The sequence below is a fragment of the Mesocricetus auratus genome, unplaced genomic scaffold (genome assembly GCF_017639785.1).
Source record: "Mesocricetus auratus isolate SY011 unplaced genomic scaffold, BCM_Maur_2.0 Super-Scaffold_100011, whole genome shotgun sequence".
Lineage (NCBI taxonomy): Eukaryota > Metazoa > Chordata > Mammalia > Rodentia > Cricetidae > Mesocricetus > Mesocricetus auratus.
In genome coordinates, this window is record NW_024429195.1 from 70,466,085 (window position 1) to 70,479,660 (window position 13,576).

The 13,576-nt window shown below is 36.3% G+C and overlaps 1 protein-coding gene across 1 annotated transcript; it reads right to left on the reverse strand.

The window, feature by feature from the left end:
• Nucleotides 1-2,208: 2,208 nt before the first annotated feature.
• On the reverse strand, nt 2,209-9,143 carry Lum (lumican). Its single transcript, XM_005068021.4, has 3 exons — nt 8,990-9,143; nt 5,908-6,790; nt 2,209-3,008 (listed from the first exon to the last, which is right to left on the reverse strand). Exons 2-3 carry the CDS (start codon nt 6,767-6,769, stop codon nt 2,854-2,856), a joined length of 1,017 nt encoding a protein of 338 aa, XP_005068078.1. The 5' UTR covers nt 6,770-6,790; nt 8,990-9,143; the 3' UTR covers nt 2,209-2,853.
• Between the last annotated feature and the right edge of the window lie 4,433 nt (nt 9,144-13,576).

The window sequence follows — 13,576 nt, forward strand, 5'->3', positions numbered from 1 at the left end:
ATGCTGAACACTATGCTGTGAACCTTGTTGGGTCTCTGTATCTGGAGCCATTGTGCCAGTACACATTAGACATTTTGCAAAACAGTATCCTACCTGGGGCCATAAGAAAAGAATGTATTTGTTAGTGATTGGCTTTTCCATCCTGTCTACCTGCCTAAAACTGGGCTATGAAAAACAGAAGAGTAATAGAGTCTCTGTCCAGCTCTGCACACAGAAGATGACATGCAGGACATGATCAGTTAACTCTGACAAATCCTTCTACAAGGAAATGCTTTCCCGTTCTTGAATTTTGTCTTTGTCAATTCATTCAAACTCCAAAGAAGATTGCTATTTTAAGTTACTATCATATTTTAGACTTAATATCACACTCTGGATAGAGGTAGATCTAAGGCTTTGAAATATGTAGGCATACTTCCAGCCAAAACAGTGCTCCTAAGCTCTATGAAGACAAACCTCATCTAGGGCCACATATAAATACTTTACAACACATTTTCTTCTGTCTACCTGAGAACAGGTTTCAAAGAGCTAGTAGTGAATATCATGGGAAAAGCAAGAAATTTTGTTTCTTCTACAAAATAGAGTTGTTGAGGAAAAGTGCTTTTTAAAGTTTATATCAAGAACGGAGATGAACAGTCACAATTCAAGGAACTTGACTCTACCAAGGAAAGACATGAGACTAACAGGTGCACAATTAACTGGTACAATATTATTCCAATCTCAGTCTTCATTAGATAGGTTTTTGGTGACAGGACACTAAAACATAGAACAAGTGTATTAAATGTATTCTATGAAAACACCATGCTTTGTCTACAGCTATACCACCCTGAATGTGCCCAATCTTGTGTCATCTCAGTAGCTGTGCAGAGTTGGGCCTGGTTAGTACTTGGATGGGAAAACACCATGCTTTGTAGACATAATTCCTTTTTGGGTGGGGGGGCATATACAATGCTTACTGCATGAGTTTAGTTTTGACAACATAGTAATTGTTAAGAAACAAGCTTTCTGCTGAGAGGGAGAAGTAGGCATAGGTCTGCATCCCTAACAAAGCAGTTATCTCTGACTGCCGCCATTCACAAAGGAAAAAATTAGGTTTCTCCAATGCCATCCCATTAGATCTACAAACCATAGTTAAGGGCTGGCCCAATACCCAGTCATAGATGACCAAAAAAAAAAAAAACTCAATGCTAATTTTTAAGATTTATTTTGTTCTCATAATGCTTTGTCTGGGTTTTTTTTCTTACTTTACTGTCATTTTGCTTATATGCTATTGTTTCTGATTATGTGTATGTGTTTCTTGTGTCTTTACTTCAGTTTTGTTTTTAATTTTTATACTTTGATTGTTTTGTTCTTTTTTTTTAATGTACCCATTTGTTTTCTAAAAAGACATAGAGAAATAAGGTATGGAATTTGATGTGTGGGGAGATTGACATAACTGGGAGGAGATAAGGGAGGGGAAACTGTGATCATAATACACTGAATGAAAGACATCTATTTTCAATGAAAAAAGAGAAAAAAACTCAAATCCACAAATTTCATGAAATATGTATAGTTCCTGGGAGGACATGGGGGCCTGGGAGTGAATATGATTGAGAAACATTGTACAGAATTCTCTAAGAATAAAACTATCTATTTATGTTAAAGTAACAAAAAGCTTCTAAATGTAAAGACAACAACAAAATATTTAATGTTTACTAGACAGAAGAGGTTATTTTCCTTAATAATATTTCCTGCTCTTCTTGTTGTGCACAGCTGTGGAATGCCATAATATAGAATACTGAAATATGTTATTATTGATATAAAAATAAATACCTGTATTTCAGATGCAATGTATTAAGTTCATAATAACTTCTATTTTAAAATATTTTTGGGATATTTTAAGTTTACTGGTCATTTGTGTATCATCATTTTCACTTAAGAATTCAGCTGTGACTCCTAAAATTTTACATACTTCCTTCAATATGGTCACAATGTACATTCTTGTGGAAAAAAACAAGAATGGAAATATCAACAAATTCCAATAAGGTGTGAGATCTAACTGGATTTTATGAAATTGTTCAGTATTTCATTGTATGTGGCTTTTAGAATCAGCCAAAGTGTGCAAAATCCTATGATCACACAAGTAAAATATTATAGACTGTCTTAGAATATGCCTGGGTTCCTCTTTGTGCTTTTTAAGAGATATGATTTTCACAAGAATTAACAGCATGATACCATTTGCAATATTTTATTTTGCTGCTAGCTTGTTGATCATAACATGCAAATAATCAAAAAGAAACATACACATGACAGAGAAAAATGATTAAAGAAAAGTTTCATTAAGTAACTATGCAAATGTTCAGTACTAAATACATTTCTCTAAGTGAATGTATTTTCATAAATTTTCTTTGGTATAATTCAAAATTATTGGTCTTAAGATGAAGAATCTATATTTCAGCAAAACAAATTTGAATATATCAAGATAATTTGGATTAGGATAGCAAACATCCATGCATATTTATTTCCTCTTATGGGGGTTGTTAAATTAAAATGTAGGGGCCATAAAAACTTGGCTGATTTCCAAGCAATCAGTAAAAAGATTTCATTTCATTTGAACACAGAGATTTAGAAAACAGTAAATTTACAAGTAAAGAACTAAATTTAATGTCAGTTCTCAGGATGAAATAGGCCTGCTTTTCATCTTTTATTAAAAAGTGGTAAATGTTCACAAAACATTACCTTTATCAGTTAAAATCCATGAAGTAATAGCAACAAAACAACAAAAGAATATTGTGAAGACTTTACACACATCCCCAAAATACGCAGCCATGAAGTGTTGCTCCAGATCATATTCCCATTTACTATAATGAGGAAATATTAATTAATATTGATTTCACTTGCTACACGTAGACATTCATACATGTCAGGGGGCAGACTGCTTTGGGTTAGGGGATTGCCATCTAAGCGCAAATGCTTGATCTTGGAGTAAGATACTGGTCCCAGGATTTTACAGAAACTCTTGACATCAAACTCTGTGAATGAAAAAATACAAAAGATCAATAATCTTTCACTGTATTCTCTTGAAATTATCATTTAAAGAAAATACCCCATGCCTGATTTGTTATTAGATTGGATGTCCCACATAGAAAGCCAGGTTTATTATGTATTTATGAAGTAGAGAACACTGAGCTTACATTTCAGGCTACTGAAGTGTCACAGTGATATTTAATGAACACTAATTAGGATAAGTCAGGAGGCTCAATGGAATTTCTCAAAAATAGAATTTATTTAATGTTGATAATAAGGTTTAGAAATGCATTTAATGAATATGAATTAGTAAGAAGAGTCTTGAACTGTTTAGTCTGACCTGAAGAAATATGGATTGTATGAAAACCTCATCAATGAAAAACTCATATCCTTGGTATTTCCAGCTGAAAAGGATAGACTTGACTACATGATGACTGAAGAATTTTCCATCAACCACACATATGGCTGAGAATCAAAACTCCAAGACATAAACCAAATCATGGAATGTGTAGCCAGTGTTCCTCGGTGGTTGAGAAGCTGCCAGAAACCAAAACCCATCTAGTATGTTAGTAGAAACCAAGAACCTTACTAGAGATACCTATGTCTACCCTGGTCAATTTGAACCTTACTTTGTCTGGTTCTTAGATCGATATTTTCTTTCATTCTCAAACTCTAGTTAACAATAACAAATAAAACTCAAAATACACTACGTAGGAGAACTCCATTATTTTATTATGCTTATTTGGATTGCATTTAAGTGTATCTCCATGATCTTTCTATAATACCCATCTCTGAGAAAGTATGATGCAAAGAAAAATGGCTTTAGGCCTGTGTTTGGATGCAATCTCTGCTACAGAGCTTGGGAACTTTGAACTCTCAGTTGCCCCCACTGTCTGATATAATGAATTACTTTCAGTGAGTTGATTTATAATTATTAAATTGTTCAGAGAATCTCACAGCATATCAACACACATAAAGCCCTCAATAAATACTGGTAACTTCTTTTTAACCTTTTTCTCATTCTCAAATCATTTCACCTGAAGAAAACAAGATTAATTTAATCTCTTAGTCACATGACTGGAATAGGGATAATTGTGTTATGTATTGGAGCATTGCATTTTTGGGGGGGATGTTTCTTATTTTCAGATGTGATAAGTCACAGGCCAAAATAGTCTTAAATTTGCATATATAAGTAATACAAAAAGTTTTAATTGCTTTTGTCCATGAAAATATAGCACGTGACTACATAGATAGCATCTTCATTTTGTGAGCATCATGATTAATCTATGTAGTATTAAATATACAAGGAAGGATATGCATAAAGTTATTTGAAACTATTATACCATTTATAGAATGCACTTTGGAGTTTGGTGCAAGAGAGTTTGAGAACCAGTTCTCTATATGAACTGAAGGATGTGTGTGTCCTTAAAGTTTGTCACTTAATGTAGTGTTCACTGTGAATAACCTGATTTAGTCTCAGAAAATTGCAATAATACTTGTGACTATTATTTGGAAAAAGAAAGAACATGAATTGTCATACAGTGAACTTTAAACTATAAGCAAGTGTACTAATAGAATTGTGATAGTGTGAATTGTGTATCAGTCAAAGAGTTCCAATTCTTGCATTGGTGACTTTCAAAATGAAATAAATATGTTTATGTTAACAATCACAGTCTCCTTCATGAGAATATGCAACCCAGGAGCTACATAAAATTGTGGAAAGATCGAAATTCCCAATTTAATTTTTCTCATAGCAATGTGTTTACCATGGCAAGGGAAGTGACCTTTTCGTTAGATAAAAAAAGTTCAATTTAAATGGAGAAAGAAGTTTAATTTGTACATGATTATAAGTAAAGTAGTGGTTTGCGCCTGAATTTTTCACATATTGGTGAACTGATACACTCCTGTGCCAAACTCTATTACATGGTAATGTCGGGATAGAACATCTTAATTTCACATTGTCTAAATTGGGGTAAGCCTAGGAGGGCTGAAGCCTGCATAAAGCAGATCGAGCCCAGCTCCATCACAGAGACAAATAAAAAAATATGGCAGCATAAGAAGAGAAGGTATGACTGTAGGGAAAGTGAAGGGCTGTACAAAGATGATGGAGGTATATAATGATATTTTTATAGAAATAGAAATTGAAATCTGTATCTTTTTACTCTTAATCTTCCTTAGAATCCTCTTGAAAATACTGTGAAGACCACATGCACCATGCCAGATAAAGGAGGTGGCATTGGCCATGTTAATAGGGTGATACACTGACTCTCAAAAGGTTAGGGAACAATGGGACTTCACATGTGTGGTCTGAATCATTTAAGTGGGAGGGAGCTTGAGAGTCTGTGCTACTACATTGCTTCTGAACTTTTGTCTTCCCTTCCTCAATTGAATCTTGACAAGTAATAAAGGAAGGGCACAAATCTACATCACGAATAAGCTAAACAATAACAGATAAATATTAAGAGATAAAACAGTGGTGTCAATTACCCTCAAATATTAAATAAATCCTGATAAATTGAATGTAAAATCCTGTGACTTTAACTACTCTTGGTCCTGACACTCTGAGGAAAGTCTAGGAAGAATTCAGTGTGTGACTGAGTTAGAGTTCCATGTTTGAATTTTGTTGTTCTTTTAATTCATTCTTTTAAAAAATATTTTCATTTTACATTCCACCCTGCATCTCACCACCCACCCCATCCACTCCTCCCAATGGGTAAGTGCTCCATTGGGAGTCATCAAAGCCTGGCAAGGTAAGTTGAGGAGGGAGTAAGCCCCTGCCCCTGCATTAGGGCTGAGCATGACATCACACCATAGGGAATGTTAATTCATTCTTACTCTGTTGTGAAGCTTACAGATTTTAACACTTGATATACCAATCACACACAGGAGCAACTTTATACTTACTTTCGAGTTCATTGACCTCCAGGTAGTAGTTTTCAAGGTTTTCGTTAACAGTTGGTATGCTTTTAAGCTTATTATAGGAGAGATCCAGTTCAAGCAAGGATGATATATTAAATGAGTTTCCAGGTACTCCACTATCAGCCAGTTGATTGTGGGATAAACGCAGATACTGCAGCCCAGTAAAACGCTTGAAATACTCGTCTGGGATGTTGCTGATCTTATTATTGTCTAGATAGAGAGTTAGAAGTGAGGCCGGAAGGCCAGAAGGAAGCTTGGCAATCTGATTGAAGCTCAAGTCAAGGTACTCTAGTGATTTCAGGCCTTTCAGAGAAGCAGACACAGCATCCTCTTTGAGCTGGTTGTATTGAAGGTGAATGAAGGTCAGGTTTGCTAGCCCTTCGAAGGACCCGAGCTTGCTTATTTTATTATTAGTGAGCTGCAAGTCTTGCAGGGACTTTGGAAGGGGACCCACTGACTCTGTCAGGTTGTTGTAGTTTATATGCAGTTTCTTCAGTTGTTTCAGCTTAGAGAAAACTTTTCCTTTTATCTTTGAGTTTTCTAGAAGGTTGTGATCTAGAATGAGCCACTGCAGATCAGTTACATTCTCAAAAGCCTTTTCATCAATGTGATCGATCTGGTTATTCCTCAGGTAAAGGTACTTAATGCCAGAAGGCACCATGGGGACACTCTTCAGCTTCAGATCATCACAGTACATGGCAGTTGGGTAGCTCTGGGGACAGTTACATTCTGGTGCACAGTTGGGTGATAATTGCCCATACATGAAGAGAGGGGCGTCATAATCATAGTATTGACCACTGACACCACAGACTAATGCCAGGATAAGAGCAAATGCACATAGATTCATTTTCAGCAAGTGCTTTGAATCCTAAATAAAGTGGAGACAAATTATTATAAAACAATGTAATTCCAAGAAAAAGTTTGATTTATGGTAAATTCACTAACAAAGCTCATTCAATGTCATTTCAAATAGTGTCTTCACTGTCTTTAAACTTATATATTTAAGCATAAGGATAAGCTTGCGTTGGGTTTACTCCTTAGGAGGAAACAGATTTCGGGTATGTACACAAGTGCCCCCTTCTGGGTATGGCTAACATAACCGATTAGTCCTTGCTTCTGATCCTCCCTTTAATTACCAGTCTCCCTTGAAGCCTGGTGGTTTCCATCTCCAACCATGTTAGAACCCTATTTAAGAACATTTCTCTAAACCAGAAAAAATGAAAATTAGAAGACCACTGGTAAATTCCTCAACACACTCTGCCATCAACATCATTAAAATGCCTCATTAGAGAGATCCTAACGGGGAACAGGGGGCCATCTGTGGTTTTTGCTGAGGAAAGCTGTTCTTGCTGCATGTGAAGTAGAAGAGGTAGCAAACACATTCCTTTCAAAGGGCCTTGTTTTCCTGATGGATCCAGAGGAGTGGGGGTAGGGAATTCTCAGATGGATATTTACATTATTAGCAGCTTAACATGTCATACTTTAAAATCCACTGCAAGACTGTACTCTGAAGCTAGTATTTAATAAATTAATTTTAGAAGAACAAATGTTTACCCAACAGGGATATGTTGAACAGTCTTAGATTTTGAACCCAAACCAAAAAGGACCCCAGCTAGTTAAAAATAGCGTATTTCCAACTTTTTAAAATTAAGTTCTCCTTTTTCAATGCATTCTAAGTTCATCTTCTTTGTGCCAAAGTCTAAGGTAACATGATTTGCTAATCCAAATCTTAGTTTTCACACAAAGTAGAAGTATAAGAGAGAATGAAGGAGACAAAAACAACAACAATAATAGCAGTAGCGATGATGACATCGTGAACTGTGCACAGTTACTAAACTGAGAGTGTAAATTTGAAACAAATCTTGGTAGTTATTTTGACATAACATGTTTCAAAGTGGATCAATTGTGTTTCAACTTTCATAAAAAAGCTAGCTGTGAATCTGGGATTCATAGAATGCATTACAGAAAAGTTGGTATTCCTATGAGAGAAATGATGTGACAAGAAGTCACACTCAAATCGAGTGCAGTGTGTGATATTTCATGTGAACAATATGAGACGAGCTTTTGCATCAGGTAGCTTTTGAGTGAGTAGAGGTTGGGAGACCATTTGTTTTAAATATGCATGCTTGCTTAAGCTTAGAATTCTAAAGACTTCATCAAATGCAATAGCGAAGAAGATTTTACCATACACTAAAAGTGCTAACATCAGATATAGTTGCAGTGCTAATGATTCTGATGGGAGGATTTGCCCATAGGTAAGCACTAGGAACACAAGGCATAGCAACAGAATTCCTCATACGTTTCAACACATTAGTGATGAATAATATTTTATTGATTGACTTTTTAAATGAACAGGCATAGTAACAAAAATTCCTTTCAGTTTTGGCAGAGTAAAAGCGAACACTCTGATTTCAAAGCAAGCTTGTAAACATACAGTGAAAGAAAAGTCACACTGTACTTTCACCCATGTTTTCAAATAACTGTGGCCATAAAAGAAATGCTCTTTGCAAAACACACAAGTGCTTCCCAGAATTTCTTTAAAACATGCTCCTTACGGTGGACATCCCAAACCACAAGTCTTTAAAACTAGCCAAACATGAAAAAGCAATTCTTGCAAGTGTTTGAGTCTTCAGTTAATGTTTTATAACACAGAATGTTTATTGTAACCTGTAACAACATATTTTATTACAAAAATCTGTTCAATGCTAGTAGCAGTGTCCTTTTTCTGCCCCAATACTAGGTTTCAGCAATATAAGCATATGTATCTAATTAGCATAGATGTTTAGTCTTTTAATATCTGCACGTTTTGAATGTCTAGTTTAACTATTTTCTCACTATAAACTTGGAACATTTTAAATTTCCCTTGTCAATTAATCCGGCACACACTGTGAAATTATCCAAAAATGTTGGAAAGCCCCATTGAGTACAATGTGAAAATAAATGTTCAAAAATATCGTTGAATAGTAAATTGGCAAAATTCCTCTAGGTTTTTTTCCTGTTCCTGTTAAAATTAAACACTGTCCCAAAGAGTCAGCATCCCCTGGGCTATAGTTAAAAAGGTACTTACCTTCCTCTTGACACTGCTTCCGTTAATTCCTTAAACAGACGCACTGAGAACAAGGATCCACTAATATACGCTGTGAACTCTGTCAGGGAGGGACTGGCTGCCAGACTCTCAGTGATACAAGAGCTGAGGAGGGGGTGGGGGGACCAGCCCAGTCACGCCAGTCTCTGGAGTTATGTCACTGTGGGTTCCTGTGGTGTGGCATGTGAACATACTGTTCTCTAATGAAGTGCAGGTGGCCAGAACAGACCCTACCCCATGGAACAGAAGAGAGAGAGAGACAGAGACAGAGACAGAGAGACAGAGGGAGACAGAGACAGAGACAGAGAGACAGAGAGAGACACACAGAGACAGAGACAGACAGACAGAGACAGACACAGACAGACAGAGACAGACACAGAGAGACAGAAAGACAGACAGAGAGACACAGAGACAGAGACACAGAGACAGAGAGATACAGAGAGAGACAGAGAGAGAGAGACACAGAGAGAGAGAGAGACAGGGAGACAGAGACAGACAGAGAGACAGAGACAGAGACAGAGAGACAGAAACAGAGACAGAGACACAGAGACAGAGACACAGAGACAGAGACAGAGACACAAGAGATATGTACTCAACTGGATTGAATCCCCTGAGAATTGAGCCTACTGCACATGAGGCAGTTTGGTGTGAGAATGTTTCTACTACAAACTTTTGGACTTCTGCGTGTGTGGCTGCAGTTTAGTGTGATCTGTTCAGCCAACTATTGTGCTCATGTAAAGAACTCATAAATCACAGAGCAAAGGATCTCAGGAAAATGCAAATGAGCAAATTTAAAGGAACTGAATCTTTCTCACCCATCTCTTGTGGATTATGTATTTGATACTCTTGGGTCAGCTTGCTTCTTGTCCTAAGGATAAATTCGTTTCTGTATTGTGAAGAGTGTTTCACATACACTTTATACAAGTGATAGCCTGCACATTTCATTTCCCCCATGCAGAGGAAAGTCTTTTATGTTCCTCAGATCTGGAACCACTCAGCAATGTCCGACCTTTTTCTCATTTGTGGATTTCCCTCAGGAAATCACTTAAAGCTCTACTTGAAGATAATATTCTATAGCTTAAAGCCAAAAATAAAAAAAGAAGAAAACATAAATATATCTTAAAAACATCACAATTCACCAATCTTTCATTCTGTCACCACATATTCCTGGCTTTGTTCCAAGGTGGAAGTCACCCAAAGTTGTGGTTGCTCCAAAGGCCTCTTTTGATCGATCTTTCCAAGTCACTTTCTGGTTTGTACTTTTTCAAATGTGCAATGTCTTCAAGCCCTTACCTCCTTAATTGCTTAATTATATAAGTTGTATCTGTGGGGGGGTTTTATTCAAATATATTCAATACTCATACTTATGAAAACTCTTAGAGCAAGATGTTTCAGTATGGGTTGCTACAATAAAGTTTCCTTTAGAAATACCTTGAGACATACCTTAGTATGTCTATCTGCAGTCTTCTGCATACCAGTACCCAGTTATGCCAGCACCATTTGTTGAAGATGCTTTCTTTTTTCCACTGTACAGTTTTAGCTTCTTTGTCAAAAATCAGGTGTTCATAGGTGTGTGGGTTAAAATTAGGGCTTTCGATTCGGTTCCATTGGTCTACCTGCCTATTTTTGTGCCAATACCAAGCTGTTTTCAGGACTATAGCTCTATAATAGAGCTTGAAGTCAGGTATGGTGATGCCTCATGAAGTTCCTTTATTGTATAGGGATGTTTTGGCTATCCTGGGCCTTTTGTTTTTCCATATAAAGTTGATTAATGTTCTTTCCAGGTCCTTGAAGAATTGTGATGGAATTTTGATAGGGATTGCATTGAATCTATAGACTGCTTTTGGCAAGATTGCGATTTTTATTATGTTGATCCTACCAATCCAAGAGCATGGGAGATCTTTCCATTTTCTGGTATCTTCTTTGATTTCTTTCTTCAAAGACACAAAGTTCTTGATATACAGGTCTTTCACTTCCTTGGTTAACATTATCCCCAGATATTTGATGCTGTTTTTGGCTATTGTAAAAGGTGATGTTTCTCTGATTTGTTTCTCAGTCACTTCATCATCTGTATATAATAGTGCCACTGATTTTTTTTTTTAGTTTACCTTGTATCCTGCCACATTGCTGAAGGTGTTTATCAGCTCTAGGAGTAACCTTGCGGAGTTTTTTTGGGTCACTTATGTAAACTATCATATCATCTGCAAATAGTGAAAGTTTGACTTCTTCTTTTCCTATTTGTATCCCCTTTATCTCCTTTTGTTGTCTTATTGCTGTAGCTAGAACTTCAAGTACAATATTGAAGAGATATTATTATATTAAGTCATAAAAGAGAATGACATCTTTCAATTTTCATCAAAATGTATAGAACTGGACAATCCAGTTGCAATAATAGAGGCAGAAAAGCTAGACATTACATACCCACTCTCACAAGTAGAACTTAATTTGTCTCTATGATTTTTTTCCATTTTAGGGTAAGATAAAGGATCTGACCGGGAATGAAGTCCCTGATGTCGCCTTCTTTCCTATTTCTCCTAGCCCTTATCCATTCTGATTCCATTCTTCCAAATCCCACTCCTACTTCAACACACTCACTAATTTTTCTCTGTCTGAACCATTCTTTTCAAAAACCAGAAGTCCTGTCTACAGGGCATAGTACATTCTTCAAAAGTCATTGACAGCTTGAGGACTACAGAGATTTATGAACAGTAAATTTGTCAAATACTGACACACAAAATGAAATTATAAATCAAAATGAAAAGTTAAATCTTACCTACCCGGATTTCTAAAATTCTGATTTTGATCCCCTGTGGAAGGCCTCACTCTCCATCGGGAGTGGATAGGGAGTGCAATGGGGTATGGGTGGGGCCCATGGGAGGATATGAGGGAGAAGGAACTGGGATTGATATATAAAATAAGATTGTTTTTAAATTAAATAAATAAATTTTACAAAAGTAAATTTAAAAATTGTCAAAACTGTCATTTTTCTTTGTTTTGAAAGATACACTTGGTTTTTAAGAATGCATTTGCAAAGTACATTAATCTAACCCATCTTGTGTGTGAGTGTGTGTGTGTGTGTGTGTGTATGTGTGTGTATGTCTGTGTAAAACACTTTCAATTAAAGATGAAGTGACAACCAACTCCTGACACAGGGATGGCTAACTCAGCTACTAGGGAAGCTATAGAAGAAGATTATAAGTTCAAGGTCAACTTGGACTGTAGAGTAAGTCCAAAGTCAGTCTAGAAGAATTAATTAAACACTAACTGAAAATATAAAGCAAAATACAGCTTTAGCATACATCTTAAAAGTAAAGGACTTGGTAACTGATGACAAAGCTTAGTTGTGATTTACGAATAGAGATGCCTGTGGACTTCTTGGAGTAAGGGTTACAAAAAGTAGATGCAGTTGCTACCCAGGGCTTCACTTCAGGATGCTTGAAAGACACAGAAGACAGCACACAGCAGCAGATTCCCCAAAGTGAATCATCATTGTCTCTTTTGCCCCTTAATTTGAAGGATTTTCTGTCTGTCTCTCTCGTTCGCTATGTATATGTCTCTCTCCTTTTTCTCTTTCAGTCTCCCTTCTTCCCTTCCTTTCTCACCCCCTTTCTGTGATATGGTCATAATCTCCACCTTGAGGATGTTTTTTGTAGGATCAGATAAATTAGTATGCTAAAGTATCTAGAGCACTGTAGTCATATTATGGTATGTTTTAAGCTAAACCACAGGACAGTTCAACCAAATTTACAGACGTATGCTTAATGAATAATTAAAATGTATATATTAAAAATAAATACCGAGTGAAATTATTGTAAATGATACTCAATAAAGTAATGAAACAACCAAAGAAAACACAGAATTTTCTATCATAGTAGGACTTACTATTGTTTTAGTTTATGGTAAAGTATAGTGAAGCATAGTTCTCAGTGAGCCATGCAATCAAGAGAATAAGTATTCAGTTCTCTAAAATAAGAAGTTGCTAAGATATGAGGCTCAGTAAGTGTCTTTGGTTTCTATTACTGTAATAAAAAAAACTGATACTATCTACTGTATGATAAAAATGTATTTACTTAATGTCCCAGAGGCTGAAAGTTCAAATTTTGATGCTTTTACTACTCAGTCTCCAGGAAGCACTCCCTTGGCTAGGTCACAACAAAGCTGATATGAAGATGACAATGTGCCCAAGAGGCCAAGTACATGAGGCAAACATAGTCTGTAGCAACTCCCTCTCTTGAGAAGTAGCCAGTGCCCTGTAATAAGCACATGAAATCTCTTATGTAGATTGAACCCTAATGAAGTTTGCCAAACACAATGGAATTATCTCGAAAGATGCAATTCAAATAATGATCAGCACAATCTCGTGGGTCTTACGTTTTCATTCTGAAATATTCACCCAGGCTCATGTTTTGAACACAAATCCCCTTGATTATGGTACTATTTTGAGGTTGGTAGTCTTTAGAAAGTGGGGCCTGACTGTTAGATGTCGAAAACTAGGGGTAGACCTTTGAAGGTTATACCCACTTCTGGTTATTGCTTTACTCTCTGAGTCCACTGCCTCCCTGCCACTGC